Consider the following 25,913-nt stretch of genomic DNA (forward strand, 5'->3'; position numbering starts at 1 on the left):
GAATCATGGATAAAAAAAAATTCTGTCTCTGGTATCCTCTTCCCATAGTAAAGAGATTTCAGTGCTCTTAAAAAAAAGGATGCTAGAGTACTCACAGTTTTTTAATCTATAGTAATGATGGCTTTTATTGTATTGTATGATTTTACGAAGACTCCTGATACTTGAGCTATAATTTGTGAATTTTAAGATTGGTTGGTTGGATAGATAAATACAAATACAATAAAAGCAATCAGAAGAGTGAACCAAAATAGCTTTTACTCTATGTAACAGGAGGGCAAGTTTGTCCATCAGAACAAATGGGAGTCACTGCCAGGAGTTGATTCCTGCCCACAGAAAGAAAGAAAAACCCCAATGGTTGTGGAGATAATTAAAGAATGAGCAGGCAGGTATTAATATGCCTTCCTTGGTGTCCATCAGGTGTCCTGTTCAATTTGTTGCTTCACATCCCAGTGATTTAAAAATAATTTAAATGAAAAGCTCCCCTTCTAAAGAGGGAAGCATTCCTAGATGAGAAAAATGGTGGAGAGCTGCATCCCAGAACGTTCTCATTCGGCACCATGTCCAGCAGAAGCTGGAGAGATGGGGACTGAGAAGATCTAGCAAGGCATCATCTTGTTAGTTCTGGTTCCTGGTGGGCACCACTGGATGCAGTTTTCTTAGCAACAGTAGGGAAGTTAAAAACAAACCAACCATGATCGCCTTCTTTTGGGATTTCCTGATGGTCTTCTGACTAAGTTCTAACAAGAGAAGTGAAGTTGGCAAGACAGAAACCAATGATTCTCAGGCCAAGCAGAACAATTAAGTAAACTTGAAGCAAATATCTCCAGCACTGAAGCCCAAGAATAGTCAAGGACCCATTGGCTGAAAACAACAGAAGAAAAGAGCCAGGATTGAAAGCTTGGGAGTGATATATATATGGCTTGACCTCCATGGTTTGTTTGTTGTTTTTTTGAATGGGCAGATCTTCTACCTGCATACCTCTTTCTTCTCAGCAGTGATGAACTTATCTATCAATGTCAAGTAGGTTAAGCCTGAGTTGCCTACTGGAAGCGGAACTGAGTTTGTGAAAAGCTGAAATTGATTTCCATCTCTGCTCTGTTGACCACCTAGGCTCCAGTCCTGCTTAGTCTCCAAGACCAGACAAGGTCAGCCAACTGCTAGCAGCAGCTGAGAAAATCTCCCTCGCAGCAGATGGATATTTTGCATTTAGCTATGCCATCCTAAATGGCCATTTGCTGAGAATGCACATAATAGTTTCTTTCAAACCACTAAATTTACACCGATCCAAAAAAAAAGATAATCTACTCCTACAAATAAGCAATGCCTATCCTGCCTCCATCCACCCGCCCGCTCTCTCTTCCCCACCCCCATAAGCCACCTCAAGCACCGTCCATGTCCTCTCATCTAAAGAGAGGGCATATATAAATAAAATTAATTAAAAATAATAATAAATAATAATAAATATATAGGAGCTGGCTGCCAAAGTTCCTCTGCATCCATTTTTACTTACTAAAATGTGTTCTCGAATGCCACTTTACATAGCGCAAAAATCGCACTCCCCTTATTTTATAGAAATGTGTTACTTGGTGCTGGGAATTGTCTATAAAAGTTTAAAACCATTCCCAAGTCAGAAGAACGAAAGAAAGAAAAAACCTCAGGGGAATTAAAAGGTCTCCTTATTTAAAAGTGCCATTAATAGAAGTAAAGGTCCTGGCCAGTCAATGCTGGCCCCACAGTGAGCAAACACAGTTTGGGTTAGATAGAATATTAACCTGTACAGCAGTAGTCCCCAACCTTTTGGGCACCAGGGACCGGTTCTGTGGAGAGAGGGTTTTCCACGGACCGGAGAGTGCGTGGTTTTGTGTGCCGCCTGCATCCTGCAAATGGGGCTTCGCTTGTTTGTGCGGACCGGTTGCTGGCATGCCGCGGCCCGGTACTCGTCCAGGGACCTGGGGTTGGGGACCCCTGCTGTACAGGACTCCTTGCCAAGCCGGGAGGATCCAACACTGAGCAGAAAATGAGTCCTTTATAAAAGATCTAACAAACATGTATTTGTATGCTTTCTTCCCTTCCCTCTTTTAAGTTGCTTGGACCTCTTTTCAGAAACATCTACACCATTTGAATCTGAGATACAGGCAGGCCTCGACTTGCAACGGCTCATTTAGTGACCGTTCAAAATTACAACATCATTGAAAAAGGTGACTTACGACTGTTTTTCACACTTGTGACCGTGGTCATGTGATCAAAATTCAGATGCTTGGCAACTGACTCATAGTTATGATGGTGGCAGTGTCCCGGGGACACATGAGCCCCTTTTGCGACCTTCTGACCATCCAAGCCAATGGGGGGAAGCCAGATTCACTTAACAACCAGGTTACTAACTGAACAACTGCAGTGTTTCACTTAACAATGGTGGCAAGAAAGGTTGTAAAATGGGGCAAAACTCACTTAGGAAATGTCTCACTTAGCCACAGAAATTTGGGGCTCAATTGTGGTCGTAACTCAAGGACTATCTTATACTGACATTAGGAGGAGAACAGATGTTTACCACCCCAAATTAAATAATATTGCCATATCCCAGACCCAGTGAGGTGAAATTGATACATGGCGATGATTTAAAGTAAGGCAGTCCTCAAATTATGACAATTGGGACCCAAATTTCTGCTGCTACTCAAAGCCGTTCTTAGGTGAGTTGTGTTCGAGTTTACAACCTTAACCTGGTTGTTAGCTGAGTCCCTGCAGATATTAAGCAAATCACAACCATTTGTCCAAAATGATATAGGGCTTCTTGCCTGAGCAGTGGGTTGGACTAGATGACCTCCAAGGCCCCTTCCAACTTTTTTACTATTATTATTATTATTATTATTATTATTATTATTATTATTATTATTATTATTATTATTATTATTATTATTATTATTATTATTATTATTATTATTACATGGCTGTTAAATGAATCCCGCCTCCAACAATTGATTTTGCTCATTGGAAACCAACTGGGAAGATTGCAAGTGGTGATCACGTGGCCCTGGGATACTGCAACTGTTGTAAACAAGACTACATAAAACCGAAGGAGATTGTTGTTGATTTTAGAAAGAGCTGGCACAGTCACACTCCACTTTGTATCAAGGCTGCAGCTGTGGAGTGTGTGTGTGTATGCAGATAACTAACAATCCGGTGTGTGTGTGTGTGTGTGTGTGTGTGTGTGTGCAGATAACTAACAATCTGACTTGGTCTCCTCATAGGTTAACTTTAGTGAAGAGTGCAAACCAACGTTTGCATTTCTTGCGTGGGATGAGGAGAGCACAATCTTTCTCCTTCTGTCCTGGCCACTTTTTACAGAGGCACCACAGAGAGCATTTTAACAAACTGCATCACTGTCTGGTTTGGTGGTAGCAGAGCCTTAGATAGAAGGTCCACACAGAGAGTGATGAGGACAGCTGAGAAGATTATATTATAGCTCGCTTCCCCTTGTTCAGGACACTGCTTATTACTGCTATGTGCTTAGAACTCGAAGCATTTTTAGGGACCTCACACACCCACTTTACGGTCTGTTTCTGTTGCTCCCCTCTGGGAGCAGGTTCCGAAGTATTGTTGTGATTCAGTGTCAGCCTGTGGATTCGGCAGCTGAGTCGGACAATTCAGAAGAGGAGGAGGAGGAAGGGTTTGGAGAGCCTTTGGTGTCAGAGGAAGGTTCTGATGCAGCACAGAACTCTCAGCCAGTCCCCTCCCGTCTTGTTCCTCCTCAGGCTCATCTGTGTGAGCCTGAAAGATTGGAAGAAGACAATCCAGAGCTGGCTCTGTTCAGGGATGCTAGGAGCAGGAGGCAATCCAGCAGAACTGAGCAAAGGAAAGCAATGAGGCAACTCGGGAGAAGGCAATGAGAAGTCATGCCTTGAGACTGCTGTTTAAAAGGGGAATGTGTGGGAGATGCTGGTTGCTGAAGGCAACCGTTTGAAGAGCTTCTGATAAAGTCTTGGTCTGTATTTGTTTAGCTTTTGTTTGAACCTTTTCGTTTAGCTTTTGCAAATAAATTTGGTTGGATTAGTTCCAGCCTATTGTTTATAAAAAGGGGTTGTCCCTGACATTCCAACAGGGCCGGTCGTAGGCTGGAACAGAACAAGTACTTCTAGCGGGACTACTAGACTCTGTACGGCTTTGTTCCCTGTGTATCCATCTGATAAACTCGCAGGATTCTTTTTTCTCACCGTGTATATGTATACATCTGAACTAGACTGTGTTGTTTCTCTGGGTCATATATGTGTGTGTGTATGTCGGTAAATGCATAATTATTATTATTTTGTCATGTTTATGCGGTGTATGTTGGAAGTAGTTACCCTTTGAGAGCTGTATGCAATGAAATCACTTTAATGTATGCTGATTAATGTACATTTAAAATGTACAGTCAAACTACTGTGATGTTTCTGTATGTCATATGTGTGGGTGTATGTGAGTATATGCATAATGCTATTTTCTGAGAGCTGAATGCAATGACATTTCATTTTAATGTATGCTGATGAGTGTACATTTAAAGTGACCTATTCTATTCTATTCTATTCTATTCTATTCTATTCTATTCTATTCTATTCTATTCTATTCTATTCTATTCTATTCTATTCTATTCTATTCTATTCTATTCTATTCTTACACCTGAATGTATCAATGGTTCAGTCAGAGTCAGGAAATATAGAGATAAATCCTTTTGTGTCTTCTGATGAAAATTGTCCCCAACCCAAAACCTACAACAAATGTTATCAGCAGTGAGGGAAGCATATCTTCCTCTTTGGAATAATCTGTATACTGCAACTATTTGCAGCTCCCAGATTTCCTTGTAAACGTGAATAGGAATTCTGGGAATTTCATGCAATGTTACTAGAGAGAGAGATTAGACAAGGCTGACATTTGAAATGATGGGAACACATACATACACTGGAAATCACACCACACACCCTTTGTGATATTTACAGGAGATCCAGCAAAGAGGTCAACAATCCATAACAATTTTTAGCTTCTCCCTTTCTTTAATCAATCAGCTGAAATGGAAGTGTTACTGTAGTTTCTAGCAACGGGTTACAATAACTTCTGAAACCCTTGCATTGTTTTTTTCACCAGCTAGTACTCACCTGAATCCATCTTTGCAGAGAGAACATTTGTTCATTTCTCCAAAGCATTTCTTACAGTTTTGATGACATTTCTGGCAACGTCTTTGACCTTTTCAAGGTAGGGAGAAGAGGCCATAGTGAAAAGAAATTCCAGAAATTAGAAACGCATAATTGCAGATGTCAAATTTATTACTTACACAGTATTTAATGGTAAGCTAAACCATCTGGCACTGAACAATAAAGGTACTTTTTTAAAAAAATAGGCTGGATGACAGAAATAACTAACTAGTCATTTCAGCTTAAAATATATCACTTCCTAGACCTTTTCATCTTGGAGAAATTCTAAACTTTGGCAAGCCTATCTTAAATGTTCAAAACCCAAGTCAATTAATTTAAAATGCTGATTTTAAAACCCTTGATGCTTTTCAGATTCTATTGCAAAGTTTCAGAAACATTCCTCATCCCATCTCAGATTGGCAGGAGATTAAATCAATGTCTTCATTAATAATGTTAAGCAATACTTTCTACCTGAATCCAGCCCGTTTCTGCATAGCACACAAGGACACGGATGGTGGATATGTAACTCTTTAAAGGAGCTGCATTTTTCCTCAGAATATACTTTAAAAAGCTGCATATAGATATTATGTATTGACATCCCTGCAAGCCATCTTTTTGGCATCAAATCCACGGTACTATTCAATTCCATTGTTTACATTAGTCTAGGTGCATCAGTTGGAATTCTTCACTTGCAGTTAGAAATAGCATTTATTTAAATGCTGGATTCAGTAAAAAAAAATGCAGTCCTGCAGCATGTCAATCAATCAGCCATAGTTCTCCTTGATCAGTCCCCAAAATCTCCTATTTTAATCAGTGAGGAACAATTGTGGGAGGGAAAACTGCCCAGGTTAACCCAACATGCTAGCTAAAACACACTTCTGCAACAATATGTGCATTTCTCGAAACGTTGTCAAAGCACTTCGCCTGTCCAAATTGTGCACATTAGGGAAAATTGCTTGCAAAAGCACTAAATAAATAGAAACTGCCCTTTGTGCTGGCAGAAAAAAAACAAAACAAAACGAAAAAGGAAAGTGATTCAGACCTGGAACAAAATTAGTTTCAGATGGGAAAAGGGAAACATGTCACAAAGCCTCAAAAAAGGAGCACCTTTTCCAGCTACGCATTAAAAGGCATCAGCTGAAGAAATAAGGGACAGCTCAATTTATCAAATGCATGGAATAGCTAGACCAGAGGTAGGCAACCTTGGCTCTTTTATGACTCGTGGACTTCAACTCCCAGAATTCCTGAGCCAGCCATGCTGGCTCAGGAATTCTGGGAGTTGAAGTCCATGAGTCATAAAAGAGCCAAGGTTGCCTACCCCTGAGCTAGACGGATGTAAGATGTACGTTGGGATGAGTGAGGGCAGGTGGTGTGAAGGAGAGGAAGACATTATTATTTTTATATATAATTCAAAGTGGTGGTGATACTTAATACTCCTTCCTCCTCTTATATTCCCTCCAACAAACAACCCTGTGAGGTGAGTTGGGCTGAGAGGGAGCGACTGGCCCAGCTGGTTTTTGTGCATAAGGCGGGACTAGAGCTCACAAGTCGTCTGGTAATTGGCTCAAGGCAGCTTTCATGCCTAAGGTGGGACTAGAACTCACCATCTCCTGGTGATTGGCCCAAAGTCAACCAACTGGCTTTAATGTCTAAAGCAGGACTAGAACTCAGTCTCCAAGTTTTTAGCTTGTGCTTTAACCACTAGACCAAACTGGCTGTCAATGTAGGTTACATATGCATAGCCAACCTGTCTTGCCCTCTGCCTGTCCATCTGTCTGTTTATCTGTCCGTCCATCCACCCACCCATCCATCCATCCATCCATCCATCCATCCATCCATCCATCCATCTACCCTATCCATCCATCCATCCATCCATCCATCCACCCTATCCATCCATTTAACCATCTACCCTACCCTACCCTATCCATCCATCCACCCACCCACCCATCCATCCATCCATCCATCCATCCATCCATCTACCCTACCCTACCCTACCCTATCCATCCATCCACCCACTCACCCACCCATCCATCCATCCGTCCATCTACCCTACCCTACCCTACCCTATCCATCCATCCACCCACCCACCCACCCACCCACCCACCCATCCATCCATCCATCTGTCCATCTACCCTACCCTACCCTACCCTATCCATCCATCCATCCATCCATCCATCCATCCATCCACCTATCCATTCATTCATCTGCCAATCTCACCCCAATGTAAATCCTACATCAAATCTAGCTACTCCATAAATCCGGTGAGATGAAATGTAGCTCGTGAAAGCTTATCCCTTTTTTTGGAAAAAAAAATGTTACAGATAGTCCTCGGCTTACAACCACAATTGAGCCCAAAATTTATGTTGCAACGTGACAGAATTTGTTAAGTGAATTTTGCCCTCCTTTACGATCTCTCTTGCCGAAGTTGTTAAGCGAATCGCTGCAGTTGATAAGTTAGTAACGTGGTTGTTCAGTGAATCTGGCTTCCCCATTGACTTTGCTTATCAGAAGGTTGCAAAAGGAGAATCACCTGAACCCGGGACACTGCAGCCCTCATAACCATGAACCAGTTGCTGTCTGAATTTTGATCACGTGATCATGGGGATGCTGCAAAAGTCGTAACTGTGAAAAATGACCATAACTCACTTTTTTCAGTGACAATGTAACTTTGAATGGTCACTAAATGGGCTGTTACATCAAGGATTACCTGTACTTGGAAAAGACTCCTACTTTTGGTCACCATAGACTGACATGTTTCCCTCCTACAATGTAGCAAAAGCAAAATTGATTGATTTTTCCCTCCCTAAGCAGGACAACAGTCAATTAGGGGAACTACAGATTGAGTGCAGGCATTAAAGGTTTTAGAAGCTATTTCAGTTTCAGGGAAGGATGAAAGCAAAACCGCTTCTTCAAGCCAAAGTTGCTACAAAGACTTGGAGCTTCTGTTTAATGCGCTGGAAAGTCTTATGCTCTTCCTTCAATTTTATGAGAGCTTCGGGGGTAGCTTTGGCAATCTGAAAAATGTGAAATCAATTAAAAGACAAATTATTTGATTTAAAACTATTACGGCTCTTAGTTAATGTGTTTTTATATTGCTGCTAATGATTGTAACTCTAGAATTGTTTTGCAAGAGATCAACTAAAGTACACTAAGATGAATGCAATTAAAAATACATAAAAATAATTGGGATGGTGGGAGGGAGGGATGAAGGCAGGAAGGCAGGAAGGAAGGAAGGAAGGAAAGAAGGAAAGAAGGAAAACAGAGACAGTGCAGGACTCATTCATGCCATCTTCATGAAAAGATACCTAAAAATGTTATAATAGGAGAGAAACCATTGTAGATTGTACTGTACATGTCACCTCAGGGAAGAAAAAAAAACATTTCCATCCTTCCTTACCGTCATCAGAGTAAAATCCAGCTGGACACAGCATCACACAAGTGTTTGTCTCTTGGTGGTGATAATAACCACGCTTGCAGGCTGTGCATAAGTTCTGGCTTCTGCCCAAACATGCTTCACAGCCCCTGTGACATCTGCGGCACTTGCGTTGCAGACTGTCCCCAAAGTAGCCAGGAGGGCAGGAGTTCACACACTTCCTGGAAAAAGTCCACAAATGTTCCAGATTAGACCAAAAGATGACCCAGGATGGCAAGAGCTGCCGAACAAAGAAGAGCAGCAAAGTAGCTCTCAGATTATTTCTGTGATGTCTTTCATCATAAACATTAATGCCCTTTCTTGAATGGATCTTGGACCAAAGATCAACCTGATATCCTCCAGATGTTATTGGATCAGCTCCATGTTTGGCTTCACGGGCTGAAAATTATGGGAGTTAGGGTTTGACCTGTCTGGTGGACATCAGGTTGGGGAAATCTGCCTTGGAAAGATGGAGTTAGAAAGGAGAAGCCAGAGAATTTAGTGTAGCTTTTTCTATCAATCTGATTCCTTCTCAGGCCGGCCCCAGAGTCAGAGAGAAGGAGGAAGCTACTGGTGTTTTTTTAAAAAAAAGATAAGGCATTGTGTGGCAGACATGTTAACTATCAAAAATCTGGAATTAATAGCCACAATGTATCTGGAGGACCAGTTGGGAATGGGTAACATACAACATGTTGCTAGTTTTTAGAAATTTAGCATGTGGAACTAATTGTGCAAAATACATTGAATCCTCTCTGTGCCTACCCCTCACCAGCGACCCCATCTTCTTCTGGCATTTCTGCTGATTACCTGCCAGTTTTAACACTTCCAAGGCTGTAGTGGAAACAGTTCAGGCACTGATCAGCATTGGGACCATCGCATCCTTGGTCGCCACATTCCCTATGACACAGACCTTAGGGAGACAGATAGATCTGTTGAAAGAAGAGATATAAAACTCTTCCTAGTTCAACCTACACAATGGCATCCAGCACCACATATCTGGAAAACCATGCCACGGTCTCGATGCCATCTCCCCACAAAACATCTGTGGCCTGAGTCATTTGCTTTGCCCCACCTAATGACAGGGACAGCTGGGTTATATGCTAATGGCCATAAAGGAGAATATTTGTAGCTCAGGGTTCAAATCTGGGGTCCTTGGTGCTCTCTGAGCTTGGTTGTTTTCTTCCAGGCATTTCATTACCAAACAAGGGAACATCATCAGTGCTCAAAGGGAGTGGGGGTTTGCCCCGTTGATGTTACCTACTGAAACGTCTGCAGGAAAACAACCAAGCTCAGAGACCACCAAGGACCCCCTTTATATGCTAATGCTTTATCATAGCTGCAGCCTTTGGCTAGCTAAATTGACAAGCTGCACAGCTCCAGCTAAGCTGTTTATTGTCTTGCAAAATAACATCAATAAGAGACCACAAAGTTATGTGAACCCCTGTTAGGATTTGGTCAATCTCCTGTGTCCTAATAGTATGACTGTATGGTAACTATTAGGTTCTGGGTGCAACATGTCTGACTTCTAATGTAGAAAACTTTTCCTATGAGCCGACAGTGTTGACAATTCAGGATTAATGAATAAGGGTTTTCTGTTTATGGGACCTGAACCTATCCCTGCCCTTTTAAAAACCTCTTGCAGCTTTAGCTCCTTTAGCTCCATTTCTTTTGCATCTCAAAGCTACGCTTCTCTTTGAGGCAACAAATCTGTTGGTGTGCCCCACAGCCTACCTATCATGCACTCTCTCCACTCACCTGCTGTTCTAGATGGAAGAAAGATCCGTATCAATCTTCCGGTATGGAAGTTAAGAGTGAGCACGTATCTGTGCATGAAATGGAGCAAGCAGGACTCTCATCTTTGGTAAACAATAACATTTATCTGAGCTGATCCAAGGATAAGAGTGGCTTGCTCTGTTTGATGCTTGGCATCATCATTGCCATTGGCACCATCAACTGTGGCTAAACCTGTGTCTTAGATTTTTAAAGAATCTATTTATCTAAATATATCTACAGCAAAAACCTGAAGAAGGATTTTTTTTCCTGGCAGTAATAAGGTAGTTAAATTTTATTGCTTGCCTTCCCACTGATTATCTATCTCATCAGTGTTTAAGGATGGATGAAGGATTTTCAGAACAAGCTAATCAAGATCTGGCCTGGAAGAGCTTGGTAGGATATCAGTAGAAAATACTAAAATATATACTAGACTGGGAATAATTTTTTAAAATTCCCAGAAAAAAAAGATCAAACTACTTCACTGTCATTGCAAAAAAAAAAAAGAAAAAAAAAGATTTGGTTTTGTCTATGAGGTTCTGTAGACAGAATGGGACAACTCGCTGTGACCAACTTGCCCAGCTAATGTGCCATGGTCAACTTACCATGGGACAACTCACCACAGGATAACTCAACAATTCAATTATTTAAAATAATTTTAAAAATATTTTAATTTTTGTCATTCACCTGTCATTTTGTCCTTCCTTTGGCATCCTTTCTTTAATGATTCTATTTCACCATTTTTTGATATTAATGCAACTCTTGTCTTGTGTCGAGTTGGCCACGGTGAGATGGCTGCGGCATGTTGGCCGTGGCGAGTTGTCCTAGACCAGGGATCTGCAACCTTGACAACTTTAAGACTTTTGGACTGAGGAATTCTGGGAGCTGAAGTCTACAAGTCTCAAGATTGCAGACCCCTGTCCTAGACCCTCTGCAGACTTGAGCTAAACCTGAAGAATTAGCTTTTGAGAATCTTCTTAGCAAGTTGATGCTCTAGGCCAGAGGTCCCCAACCTTTTGGGCACCAGGGACCGGTTGCATGGAGAGAGGTTTTTCCACGGACCAGAGGGTGCATGGTTTTGTGTTCTGCCTGCATCCTGCAAATGGGGTTGCTTGTTTGTGCAGACTGGTTGCTGGCAGGCCGCAGCCCGGTACTGGTCCATAGACTGGGGGTTGGGGATCCCTGGTCTAGGCCTAGGGCTACTTTCACACCCTGCCTGGCAGCCTCAGACAATTTTAGTGTGTTCGTCTCTGCAGGAGAAGAGCTCAATTTGCAACAGTGGTGAATATCCGTAGTTCAGGAGTAGGATGAGGGTGAAACTTTGTTCTCCAAGCTTGGTGGTTCCACAAGACCTACTGACTACACGAAGCCCTTATAAACAGAAGAACATTGGCACTGACATCTCCTAAACTCCACTGAATATGTTACCTAGCCAGGTAATGAAACGTTTGGAAACCAACCCACAAGCTCAAAGAACGAGCCTTCACCCTCAAGAACTCAATTCTATAGGGATACCTTTGCATCAGGAAGGTCAGGAGACACTTGGACAGACCAAGTGTTCCATTGGAAAACCAAGGATATGCCTCTGATAATCATTACGTATAGGGGTTAACAAGAAGACTGTCTTTCCTGGAACACACTGCCTCCAAGTTTCTTCTTGGAGCAACATGAAAAACACCATTGCATTTTGGGTCCTCCCCCCCACCCCGCTCTCCTTTTGCAGGATTGGGACACTGTCAACATACTACCAGGCTTGTGTGTTCAGTGCTAGATTGATCACAACTCACACAGAGACAGTGGCTAATTTTCAGAAGACCCTTAATTACTTTGGCCCTGTCATGTGGTTCTGTCATAATAATGACATTTTACATCAGATGCAATTCTATTTCCCAACAGTTGTGGTTTGATCATTTTCTTTGCCAGAAGGAAAAGGAAAAGACTGTGCTTTGTATAAAAATGAAGGACATTTATTTGTTTGTTTGTTTGTTTTTCTTTTTGAAGTGCTGTCTCCACTCTCCTGAACAAGGCAGCCACCAGGAGACACAAGAAGTACTGTGGTGCTGTGACTATGGGAAATCAACTTCAGATGCTCCTGTAGTTCAAAAAATCCTTCCCATTCCTTTCCAAGCCTAACAATGCAGGCCCCCACAATGCTAGAACCTTTTGACTTCCCTATGGTTTAAATTAAAACCAAGATTTTTGGAAATCTGAAAGAGATCTCATTTTATCCAAATTTGCATTTTGTGGTTCCAGGGAAGAAAGGGAATGCCCTAGTGCTGGTTTTAATTATTTTGTAAGAGAGACAACTTCTTGGACATTTATAGAAGAGAATTTCCAAGCTTAGCTTTGTGGGCGATTGCTCAATCATGAAATAAACATCCTCGGTGTTCCTAGACTGCCTGTTCTAGTTTTTCAAAGAAAAGAAACAATGGTTAGCTTCTTGTGCACAGAGGCACAGCTAGAAAGAAGAAATAAACGGTTGGGGGCATTTTACCTGTATATTCGTCTTCTTCCTCTGGTATCTCCATCTGATTTTGGAAGAAAGCAACTTTTGAGGGCTCCATTTCCAAAGATGGCGGGTCCAGCATTGTTGACCTAAAGTGCTGGGTACTAACATTAGAGGAAGGATGCTCAGCCGTTCCATATAAAATGAGGCTCCATTCTTTCAACTTCCCTGGGAAAGATTAAAAGTTAATGTTACTTTCCTCAATGAGCAGTAATTTTGGTTGAGAGGTCCTCTCTGTTAGTGAATGAATAACCCATTAAAAGAGACGCAAAATGGTACAGGGTCAGAATCACAGAACAACAGTGTTGGAAGGGACCTTGGAGGTCTTCTAGTCTTCTAGGCACCTATACTATACTTGCAGACCAGTGGGTGTCCAGTCTATTTTTGAAAACCTCCAGCGTTGGAGCACCCAAAACTTCTGGAGGCAAGTTGTTCCACTGGTGCAGGGGTGTCAAACTCAATTTCACTGAGGGCCGCATCAGCATTGCGGTTGCCCTCAGGGGGACGGGTGGGTATGGCCAGGGTGGGCGTGGCCTACTGGGTGGGCGTGGCTAGAGTGCGTATGGCCTACAGGGTGGGCGTGGCCAGCTCTACATCGTTCTCATCAAGGGTGCCTATGGGGCCTGGGCAGGAGTGGGACAGATCTGAGGGTCTCTGGCAGGAGGAGGGTCTCTGGGCCAGGGCCAAGGCAGTGGGGGCCGTTCCCTCACTGTTTCCAGGATGGCTTCACAGGCCGCATAAAACCACTTCGTGGGCCGGATCCGGCCCCCGGGCCTTGTGTTTGACATGTCTGCATTGGTGAATTGTTCGCGCTGTCAGGCAATTTCTCCTTAACTCTGGTTCTCTCCTTGATAGGTTTCCATCCCTTACTTGTTCTACTTTGGAGAATAGGTTGACCCCTATTTCCCCGTGACAGCCTTTTAATGCAAAGGAGTTGTGTACGCATAAGGATCAGTCAACAAGATGTCCGATATTTATGAAAGCCCATCTTTAGATCTTTCCTGGAAAGCCCTGGAGATTCTTCAGTACATGCAGTCCTGGCCTTGCTTACTTTCAGTGACTGTTTGAAACTACAACAGCACGGAAGGAAAGTGATTTGCAACCAATGTACACACTTATTCTGTACTTCAGGAAAAGGGCTGTTTGAAGAGCAGTTCTCTTCAGCAATTATACATGGGCAGATAAGTTAGGAAATCTGTGACACCAGCAGCTGTCGGAGGGATCGCTGTATGGAAAGAAGGGAAGTCAGTTGGAGGTGACAAGTGGAAGTATCTCCATCACCACCATACAAATGCATGGGTCCTTACAAGTGAGCTGCCTGCATCAGAGGTGTGGTACTTGGGACTCTGGGAGATATAATCCTATGGACTCTGAAAAAATATCAGATCGGGAAAGGCTATGCTATAGAGGAATGAGAAATGTATGCTCTTGAAAAGCCTCCAGGGCTCTATCCAGCTTTTCCATTTGTTCTGGTCTGCCCCCTTTTTCGATCTACTTCACCTTGTTTGCTTATACTTCTAGCTGTCTGAGTGAACCACTGGCAAAGTTATGATTGTTCTGGATTTCAACTCCTTTGGTGCCACTGCAAAGCCCTGGCATAGTTTGCATGAAGCTTAAAGGGCAATTACAGCTTTTAATTTCCACTGCCAAGATCTGGAAGACCAGAAACCATTTTTTAAAAAAAACAAAAAAAATCCTACATTTCAACATAGCTTTTTTGCATCTGCCTGTCAGCACAAATTAATTCGATGCTTTCTAATGGAATTTGTATTGGAGATATCTGTTGCTTTTTAGCCTCTTGTAAAGACTGGGGGTGGGGTGGTGGGAGGGGGGATGCTTCTGAACATACTTTATAGTTCTGTTAGGGAAAGAGACCAGAGACCAGTCAGAAAGAAGACTCCATGGAGCAATGAGGCCTTCTTCTCAAACACCAATTCATCACCAGTCATTACTGTCAGTCTGGGAAAGACTGCAAGCTATAATAAAGGACAGTGATATAGAGCAGACATTTGCTTTGATAAATACAAAGTCTGTCCAGCACACAAATGCGTTTTTAAAATGTGCCAGAAAAGAAATCTTTTCTTTATTGAGTTCCAATACATCAACAAATTTGAGGATAGGAGAGGAAAGATTTTTAGGGTGACAGTCTTGTCACTGTTGCCAATGAATCTTGCAAACCAGAGGACATTTTTTACAAGCATTCCTTCTTGTCTCTTGATAATTGCTCCTTCCGGACACTAACCTAGACAGTTATCTGAACCTGTTTGAACATGATGAGAAAAAAAATAAATAAAGACTTCATCTATGTCTGACTCTAGGGAGTAGTGCTCATCTCCATTTCTTAGCTGAGGGAGCCAGCACTGTCTGAAGATGCTTCCATGGTCATGTGGCCAGCATGGCTCTTCACCAAGGTACACAGAACACTGTTACTTTCCCACTAAAGTGGTACCTATTTATCTACTTGCATTCCCATGCTTGTGAACTGATAGGTGAAAAGGAGCTGAGGCAAGTAGCGGGACCTCACCCCGTCGTACTGTGCTCAGGTCTTGAACCCGGGCTGTCAGCTTTCCAGTTGACAAGCTCAACTTCTTTAACCTCTGAGCCATCACATTCCCCAAGATGAATGAGATCTTCTCATGAGAATGACAATTCATTCATGAGAACTCTCTCCTTTTCTTCATTATGAGAATTCTCACTCATTTATCCATCAAATGATGACTCACTGAACCAGTTCAACAAAGATATAATTAGGCATTTGTGGTTGAAAATCTCCATGGAAACTCTCTACTTGTTAGGGTAGGGGTCCTTCCTGGAATCTGGGCACCATGGAGTTGGTGCTTCACTTCCTCTTGTCTTCAAGAAGAACTCAAGTGCAAGTCAACATGGAACCAAGAAGAGATGGATTTCTTAGGAATCAGCTTGTAACTAACCTTTGGAAGCAATCAGCAAAAATCTTGGTATATATTAAGCAAGGACGACAGAATTATGACTTGGCAGCAGGAACTGCAATGTGGTTGGTTTGGTTTCAGCTTAACTGAGCATGACTCTAGCCACTGCAGAGCACAAGCCACAATTTATGGCCAAGAGTGCCATGTAAGCATAGCCAATTGTAGCTCAGTTAAGTCAGCTGTGATTGTACAAGTTATGGCTTGGCACAAAGTATGACTCCAGTCACTGTAAAAACACTGCAAATGTTTTTACATGCTTACCTTGTACGTCTGGGCTGCGAACATGATAGGGCTTATCCTGGATCTCCAGTGTCCATTCTCCAGCTGCCCTTTCACCCCAGCAGTGGACAGTCATGAATTCCCAGTGTTTGAAGCCTTCATTAGACTCATCATGCTGTCTGTTAATGAGATACCAGCATCAAGAGTTCATTTTGAAGGGAAGGGAAGGGAAGGGAAGGGAAGGGAAGGGAAGGAAAGGAAAGGAAAGGAAAGGAAAGGAAAGGAAAGGAAAGGAAAGGAAAGGAAAGGAAAGGAAAGGAAAGGCAGCTCTTGTGCTTTCCTAGACTAGGAAATAGCTATCATGTCTGCTTTTAACACAATTGTCCTCGTGAAGCTTTATCTAACCAAGCTTATGTGTTGTATATAAGAAGCTTAATCATAGTGGAAGAACTAGCCAACCATATTTCAGTGAATCATGTCCTCATTTCTTTATTTTCCAACAGTATCTAATTATGCTCCAAACCACATCTGAGGCTTAAGGGCCATTAAACTTATAACGTCAAGCTGGAAGTAAAGTTTGGATTTCTATCTCATAAAGATATTCCTTATCCATGTGAGTTTCAATGTCTCTCTTGAATCACATTTTAGCAACTAAATAATTAGTTACCCCCTGTTATGAGAAGTGATATTGATGGGTAAAATACATTAAAATACAACACCAGCTGGCAACAGTCTTTTGCTTTTAAAATCTTCCTAGAAGGTAATTCAGAGGAAACCACAAACAAGTCAACAATTTGAGGGATTGGACAGTAAATAAAATTAAATATAAATTCTCTGATAACTGGTTCAAGAAATATCTGTACCCTTGCCGTAGCAAACCCACCAACTAGCTCTGATATAGGTATTATATTTATCACCTAACCAACTGCAGCCCTTCCAAGACCTCTTTTGTATTCCGATTCTGAAACCAAGAAATAGTTTGAAGTAATTTTCCATTTTGAGACCTACACCAGATATGCATTTGCAAAAGTTATATCTCCACAGTTTCAAATGTTGTCAATTTTAACAAAGCACAAGATACAAAAGTGTATAAAAAAAGGAAAAAGGTAAAATAAGGGGAGGAAAAAGGGGAAGAGAAGAAAGTGCAGGGTAGAGGGGGGGAAAGGGGGGGGAAAGCATAGACTTCTGACTCCTTTGGGTCCAATAGAATAAGACCATAATATAAAACCTCAACTTTTCACTTTCGTATAAGAGTATGATATAATATCTCCAGAGGAAATCAACACAAAAATCCAGATTACAAAGTTTGGATGTTAAATTTTAAGGCAAGAATTAAAAAACCGAATGTGACTTTTAAAATGACCGATTCGGCACCCGCCGTCTCATCCAACTGAATGACAGGCACGTTTTTGTCCTAAAATGACTGACAAACACCTGTCATCAAAATTTGCAGCTGACAAAGTGAGCTGGAAAAGAGACATACATTTCAATTTTAATGCACGTGTGTGTGTGTGCTCCCAGCTTTCCTCCGCTGGTTCTTGCCAACACGCGGTCCAAAACAGCTTTTAACTTCGCTTCACTTCAACTCCGCTGCTGTCCAATGATTTGTATCAAAAGGGCACTGCTGCTTTGCAGATCAGCCAACCCTGACATGGCCAGGGAAACGGTATCCACCTTTATATGATTTCATTTGCCAGGAACATGAACAAGGGGTCTTAATCATCATACATATATATATATATATATATATATATATATATATATATATATATATATATATATATATATATATATATATATATGTTTTCGTAGATTCTCGCGGGTGTCTGTATGTGTAGATCCTTTCATCTTCAGAAAGTTGTGGCGACGTTTCGACGAAATCCCATCCGTCATCATCAGGCCGGAGTGTTCCTCCTGCTGCTTCCAGGAGCTCCAGGAACACTCCGGCCTGATGATGACGGATGGGATTTCGTCGAAACGTCGCCACAACTTTCTGAAGATGAAAGGAACGCGGGAAGAAACCCGAGACTCTAGATCTACATATATATATATATATATATATATATATATATACTGTATATATATATATATATGAAGGAGGAAGAATCTTATTCCGTACAACCTGCTTTTATTTTTTCTCTCCACTGGATCTCTGTTTTTCAAATCACCGAGCAGGAATATGAAAATGAAACAGAACAGCTGAAAGGGCAGTTACAAAGATATAATTATACAAAAAGCTCATGGGCTGAAGGAGACCAATAATCAGAGGCTCCATAAAATGTGCTGGGGTAACTGGCAAGCTACAATTGAACTTTTCAGCTGGCTGGGTCCCTATATGCACTGGGAAGCTGTAAAGTGGGCTGCTTCTTTCTCGTTTAGCATAAAAGGTGAACAACCCAATCATTACAGATCATGTCACCCAAGTCCTCTCATGTCTCTGGGAGTTTAAAAGAAGAAAAGGCTGAGATACAACTAGGATCCATCCAGGAAAACTAGATAAGGGTGGAACGTTAGAGGGGGAAAAAAAGATGGAAGATAAAAGTCACTCCCTTAAAGCCTTTCTCTCCCTATATCTACGCTTGAGTCTTCAGTAAAGCCGCTTGTTATCAGTTGATGACCAGCCCATGTCAAAAAACCAGATACAGAATAATAGAGTTGGAAGGGACCTTGAAGGTCTTCTAGACCAACCCCCTCCATTACGTCTGAGAAACCCTCAAAGTTTGACCCAACTGAGGCCTAACCTGGAACGAAGATGCCTGTTACTTAAGGCATCTTTCATAGGACATATCTCTTCCTTCCAGATTATTTTCAGCAACTCACAAGCTCAGTGCCTTACTGGATCAAAGCCACCTTCTACAATTCTCCATCTTGTTCCCTTGACTGGCTCTTTGGACGACACCACTGGTTGCCTTCTGGCAAGATCAGAAACTTGTCCCTCCCTCCCCAGGAGTTCCTTGGTGAAACAGTGGAGCTATCCAAAAATCCCAATTGTGTCGGGATCCCAATTGTGTTGTGGCTGAAATGCAGCGCCACTCACCTCCTTGCCAGCAACTGGGACTTGGTTCCAGAAGGAGAAGTTAGGTATATTTGTAGATCTCCCCGCCGAGGATGCGCAATGGAAATTCGTACAACCACATGCTCCAAATAGACCACATGATGCTCTGAGTTGTCAGCACAGGCGCTGGTTAGAGTCGTAGTCCGGATTGTTTTATTGGCAGGGATGAACCTGTGTGATTGGAAATAACCAAAACAAAGAAATAAAGAGAAGCCCACCGTCATCTCTCAAAAGCAGCAGAATCCGCACGGGAAAGGCATGCAAAAAAGCAATTCTCAAGATTAACTCAAACCCATCTCCTCTTTTGTTGTTATCTGCGAAGTCGTGTCTGACCCCTCGTGACCCCATGGACAATGTTCCTCCAGGCCTTCCTGTCCTCTACCATCTTCTGGAGTCCATGTAAGCTCAGGCCTACTGCTTCAGGGACTCCATTCAGCCACCCCATTCTCTGTCGTCCCCTTCTTCTCTTGCCCTCAATCTTTCCCAGCATTAGGTTCTTCTCCAGTGAGTCCTTCCTTCTCATTAGGTGGCCAAAGTACTTGAGTTTCAACTTCAGGATCTGGCCTTCTCAAGAGCAGTCAGGGTTGATCTCCTCTAGGACTGACCGGTTTGATCGCCTTGCAGTCCAAGGGATTCGCAGGAGTCTTCTCCAGCACCATAGTTCAAAGGCCTCAATTCTTTGGCGCTCAGCCTTTTTTATGGTCCAACTTTCACTGCCATACATTGCAACTGGGAAGACCATAGCCTTGACTATACGCGCGTTTGTTGATAGCCATCTCCTCTAGATTCAGATAAATATAAGGTGTAAACCATCCCAACCATTCCCAAGTCATCCCAGGGTAGCAAACACCCCAATCCTGTCTGTGGCTCCCGAGGGTCGTTGTCACTCACCGTGGAACAAATTGAGCCAGATTAAACCAATGGCATGATTTAGCACAGGGCAGCTTCCAACATTAATCCTACAACTGTTCCTAATTGTTTCTCTTTAGAAGAAAAAGACAATCAACGGCATTCTGGGTTCTCTTTCAAGTGAAGGGTTCCGCGTTTGGGGGGTGGGTGGGCATTGATTCTGCTGTATTGCCACCAGCAATAAATCAACTCCTCACTTAGAATCCAAAACATATTGCTAATGTCTAATTTACAGGGAGAGCTTCTGCTCATTGGTTCCAGATTTGCTCTATGGATAGGCTTTTGAGCATCTGGTGAAGGATTCTCTCGAGGATTATGTTGCTGCTCTTTTACTTTGGCTTACTCATAAAGGGAGAGTCTATGAAAACCATAAGCAGTGACGTCATTCCTTGGAGAGGAAAAGGTCTTTGTAAGTGAACTTCAAAACATTACTTGCATGCAGCATGATTTCATTTTCTAAAGGCTGTTCTGCTCAGTTGTCCTCAATCTGCAGTTGAAGCAGTCACCAGTGCCAATGCGCTGATGCCAAAGAGAGGACTAAAGGACAAAGAAATCAAGGTTTTCTAGGAAATCCAATCCTATGGCAGGGTGGTATTTGCGTTTGGATACCAGGTGACTTTTTTTTACTTGTTTCTATCAGTTTGTTGAAGAAGACAGAAGGGTTTTTTTTTTCAGACATGACAAACAATAATAGCTTATCTCTGTGATTCAATGTGCTAAGATTAACTATGGTTTATTCATTAATACTGTTGGCATATTAAGCCAGCCTTAACCAAATGCACCTAGATCAGATATTTCCAGTAATCCCCAGTGACACAGAAATGTTTAAGACCTTTGAAAATACTAGCTGAAAAGTGCACAGATTGGAGAAGGCTACCTTAAGTCCAAACCAACTGCTTAACATCTGTGCATTTATACAGTCCCAGCCAGTCTTAAAATTGAAAGCTGGAGATACAATGCAACCCACCGGATAGCATGCTCTCTGCAATAAAAGCGAGCTCAGCTGTGAATGTAAAAGAAATACAAATCTACCTTCCTTTGCTCGAAGGAATGGGGAAATTCAAGCAAAATATTCAGTGTACAGATGGGAACTCTCATATCTAACTCCATAAAGGAACTTTCCTGGCTTCCACTAAGTTGGCAAGCTCAGTTCAAAGTGGTGCCCTTGAAAAAACACATCATTTTCTTCTAGGCGTATTTGAATTCAGCTGCATATGTCCACTCTGATTTGCAAATGGTGTTGGAGACACTGATTGGGGTGCGACAACAAACTACATGGGGTCATTCATATACAGAATATAAGAGGTGGTATCAAAGGGGCTTTTGACATATTGATGGTATACTGAAGTCTCCCTTTTCAGATTATTGCAACGGTGCTATTCTTAATGAGGATTTTTTTTTAATGCTAAATACATTATGACTTCATACATCTTAGGACTCCAATCTATTAGTCTTCTGTTCTTAGTACAGAAAGAATCTAGAAAGAGTGCAGAGAAGAGCAACAAAGATGATTAGGGGACTGGAGGCTAAAACTTATAAAGAAGGGTTACTGGAATTGGGAAAAGAAAGATTTCTGTGATATGATAGCAGTATTCCAGTATCTGAGGGCCTGCCACAAACAAGAGGGGGGCACATTATTCTCCAAAGCACCTGAAGGCAGGAAAAGAAACAATGGATGGAAACTAATCAAGGAGAGAAGCAACGAACTAAGAAGAAATTTCCTGACAGTTAGAACAATTAATCAGTGGAACAACCTGTCTCCAGAAGTTGTGGGTGCTTCAACACTGGAAGTTTTTAAAGAGAAGACTGGACAACGATTTGTCTGAAAATGGTGTAGAGTTTCCTGCCTGAGCAGGGGGCTGGACTAGAAGACCTCCAAGATCCTTTCCAACACTGTTATTCTGTTATGAGCTTTGTAACCATTTCCCCATGTGTGCATCACAGCACTACATTGATGGATTGAGGGGGGGGAAAACAAAATACCTTTTAAAAAGCAGCATATGAAAATTAAAAGTATTAGAAGGACAAAAGAAAATTAAGAGCCAAGGCCAAACACAGACATCGTGGTTGCCACTGGATGCTAGCAGAAGTGGGGAAACCATACCCTTTTACTGAATGCTCCCAATTGTTTGGAAGCCTTGCTTCAGTTCCTCAGATGGAGTTGAGCAACTGCTTAGGGGAGAGCAACCAAGCGGCAGCTCAGATCATAAATCACGGGGAACACCATGAAAGCCAGGTGAAGGATGACCTGGACAGACTTCCTTGATCAAAGGAAAGCCAATTCTTTGCTCAGCCTTCAGTCCAAAACTGGTTTCTTCCTGGCTTCCTACCAGGTCACTACATAAGCTGGCAGGAGACATTTCTGTGCTGTTTGGTTCTAGCTGAGCAGCTCCCATGGACCAAATAAGACTGGATCTTATGCCAGTAAAACGAACAGCTGAGCAAAAGATAAGCACTCAGTAAGTTAGAGGGCAAAGAATGAATTGAAGAAGCAGGCTCCTATAAGCCATTGGTCCAGTTACCTTCATAGAGTCTAAATTGAGCCCTATGCCACCTTATTTTCCCATGCCTCTATAGAAGACTCTACCCATCTGAGTCTAATCATCTAAAGAAGATGGCTAGGTAATTGATGTAGCCAGCACCCCACCCAAATGCCTAAAGGGCATGGATGGATTGAGTTGACAACTCTGGCAACTGCACAGCTGCACAAATTGAAGCACTCAAGGAAGGGAAACAATTGTGGAAGGGAAACTTGATGACGAAGAGAACTAATACTGTCTCCTGATGAACCACGAAAGCAAGGGCAGGTGTGGCGTGTTACAACTGTCCAGGGGTTGAAATCTGGGACTTGTTTCTTCCAACTTCTCCAAAACATCCCATGTCAAATCAGAGGTCAAATGTAAATTGCTGAAGTCATTTACTTAATAATATGTTGCACAGTGTGTGTGTGTGTGTGTGTGTGTGTGTGTGTGTGTGTATGTGCACGTGCAAATAGTCCTATAGCTGCTCCGGGAATACAAATCAATATCAAATATTTAAATGGCAAGCATGTATTCATTTTAATTTCTTTCCTGTTTTCTATTCCAGTGTTGACATTTACCCTGCACCATGCAAAGCAATTCTTGCCTCTTTACAAATAAGGAATTGTTATCAAATGTTTACTATCCGTTTAGTTTTTCCCCTTTTCCAAGAGGTCATGGTCCTTTCTTACTTGCACATTCGCAACACTTCTGTTATGAAGTAGCGTAGGCTTAGTGGGTGAGATTGATCCAAAGTCTCGTGGCCACGAAGGCGTCCAGTGAGTATGTTCACTGCACTGATTCTAAAACAGGCGAGGGAAGTAATTTATGCAGTTCTGATGCAAAACTGAAGCCCTGTTTAGCTACATCTAATAACTCAATATTTTCCTTTGTAATGCATCCTCACCCCAGAACAGGAGGAGAAGAATTGTTTGTACGTGCATGGAATTACGAGCAAGGCTAAAGTGAATTAACTTTCAGCCATCTCTGGGTTCAGAAAAAGTTTTGCAGAGTTCGGTAATTAGTACTTCTTGCCATCAGAAAAAGCCACGCCAAACTAAATCAGGAGAAAAGAAAAAACAACAGCTGCAGCAACAGAAGGGTTTGGAAGAGTTCAAGAAAATTGAGGGACATGTCACTCTGTGTGTAGCCTTCCAAGAAACAAGTTAAAGCAGGGGGGGTGTCTTCAAACTTGGCACTCTTATGACTTGCAGATTTGAACTCCCAGAATTCCTCATCCAGGCACAGTGGCTGAGGAATTCTGGGAGCTAAAGTCCACGTGTCATAAAAGGGCCAAGTCTGAAGACCCCTGAGTTAAAGCAACCTCATAAAGCAGTCCCACGCCCAGGCAATTACATTTGAGCTAAAAACAAAAGGGACCTACTTAAAATCCCACAAAGGTGTGGGGCATTTCATTTCTTGCTAGTACATTTCCAGCCCACTTGATACAGGTGTGCATTTAAAAGAGCCTGCAATTTCCCAGGTCGTGTCAATTTCGTTACTGACAACTGAGACCTGCCTGCAAAACATGGCAAGGTAAACGTGCTTAGGGCAGCTTTATGTTTATTTCACACCCTGCTTCCTCTCCCCTCTTTTTTTTCCTTTCTATCTCACCTTTCCATTACTCTGTTTGTGCTCTCAACTTACAGCCAGTCACAGTCACAAACTGTGATCTACAGTTTGACGTGGGACTCGGCAGTCACACCGAGGGCAGAGTCAATCCATCCAGATGTGAGCACTCTCGTGACACTCACCAAGGTTTCTTATTTGAGGTTCCCACACAGATGTGCTGGGCAGGAACGGTTTTCCATCTCTTTGCTTCCACAACCAGAGATTCTGCATCTACCAGGCCAAATCCATACAAATGGCTAACTGGAAAGAAAAAAGTGTCTCAGAGATTCACTGGTTTTTTTGAGAAAAAAAATATATATATTTCAGTTTTGTAAAGAAAGGATTTCATCTGCAAATACGAAAGAGCTTTGTGCAGGTTTTTTTTTAGAGAATCTCTTTCTATAGATGTTCTCTTTGATCCTTTCCCTTTTGTATCCCGATTTTCCATATCATTCTGGTTTCAAGGTTTTTCTTTCTTCTCCACATGCAATAAGCTTTATTTGCACAGTATCTCAACCTCTGACAAGTCATGTTGTTAAACAGTAAAGGGGGAAAAAACACCCTGAACATTTAATATGCAGCCCACACCCCTCAGATGTTAATGTATCATAATTCAAGCATCCTTAGCTAGCCTGGCCAATGGAGATATAGTTCAGCAATATCTAAAGGGCCTCAGATTTCCCACCTTTCTACAAAACAAATTGGATTGATCACATGATCGCAAGAGAAGTTCAAAAATGAACAAAATGAGGAATCCAATAGAAGAGAATATATATGTAGCCTTGGATTTAACTATGCAGTCCTTGGTGTTTGCTCTCTCTCTCTCTCTCATTTGCAACCACAGGCTAGTTTTAAAATATATATTGTGTACATGATGCCAAGTGACTCATAATTTGGGATGTTATTGTTTTTGTTTTTTCTGGACAGTTGTGCTGACTACTATCATTTATTCTGCATGTTTATATACTAAATTAAATGAGTCAGCAATTCCTAAACAGGTCTCCTCTGAATATGCTGGGCCTCCAACTCCTTAAATTCTCTGCCAAAACCAAATGCCAGTGGTGAAAGTGTTGAACTAGAAGAAGAGAAATCCAGGTTTTAAACCACTCTTAACCACAGAAACACATTGGATGACTTTGGGCCAATCCCAGCCCATCAACTCAACAGCCAATTTGGTGTAACGATGAAGGTGCTAGATTAGGTGTAAAGGTAAAGGTAAAGGTTCCCCCGCACATGCGTGCTAGTCGTTTCCGACTCTAGGGGCCGGTGCTCATCTCCGTTTCAAAGCCGAAGAGCCAGCGCTTGTCCGAGGACGTCTCCGTGGTCATGTGGCCGGCATGACTAGACGCCAAAGGCGCACGGAACGCTGTTACCTTCCCACCGGAGTGGTCCCTATTTTTCTACTTGCCTTTTTACATGCTTTCGAACTGCTAGGTTGGCAGAAACTGGGACGAGTAACAGGCGCTCACTCTGTTACGCGGCACTCGGGATTCGACCCGCCAAACTGCCGACCTTCTGATCGACAAGCTCAGCGTCCTAACCCACTGAGCCACCGCGTCCCTTTTAGACTAGGTGTAGTGAAACCCAAGTTCTAGTCCACCTTCAGCCACACAGAGTGGGACACTTTGCTTGTCCTTCTCTCTTAGGATTGTGGTGGTGAGGCCAAAGCCGTTCTTACACTGTGCTTAGATACTTAACAAATGATTAGAAACTTTCCACACTGGAAAGACTATGCTGAGCTAGAAATTCTAGGAATTATCATGAATCTGAAGAACACCAGCTCGGGGAAAAGTAAAATAGCATAA

The 25,913-nt window shown here is 42.3% G+C and overlaps 1 protein-coding gene across 1 annotated transcript in view; it reads right to left on the reverse strand.

Annotated features, from left to right (window-relative positions):
* Nucleotides 1-25,913, reverse strand: part of PCSK6 (proprotein convertase subtilisin/kexin type 6) — a gene marked incomplete at its 5' end in the record, with an annotated part of 92,446 nt that overhangs the window by 11,341 nt on the left and 55,192 nt on the right. Inside the window, 7 exons of the mRNA XM_081337521.1 lie at nucleotides 5,124-5,211; nucleotides 8,557-8,753; nucleotides 9,379-9,481; nucleotides 12,836-13,015; nucleotides 16,057-16,193; nucleotides 19,052-19,240; nucleotides 24,252-24,369. Coding sequence (XP_081193647.1) covers nucleotides 5,124-5,211; nucleotides 8,557-8,753; nucleotides 9,379-9,481; nucleotides 12,836-13,015; nucleotides 16,057-16,193; nucleotides 19,052-19,240; nucleotides 24,252-24,369 — 1,012 coding nt within the window. The remainder of the gene's footprint in view (nucleotides 1-5,123; nucleotides 5,212-8,556; nucleotides 8,754-9,378; nucleotides 9,482-12,835; nucleotides 13,016-16,056; nucleotides 16,194-19,051; nucleotides 19,241-24,251; nucleotides 24,370-25,913) is intronic.

This window comes from Vipera berus (assembly GCF_964194415.1).
Source record: "Vipera berus genome assembly, chromosome: 12".
Taxonomy (NCBI): Eukaryota; Metazoa; Chordata; class Lepidosauria; order Squamata; family Viperidae; genus Vipera; species Vipera berus.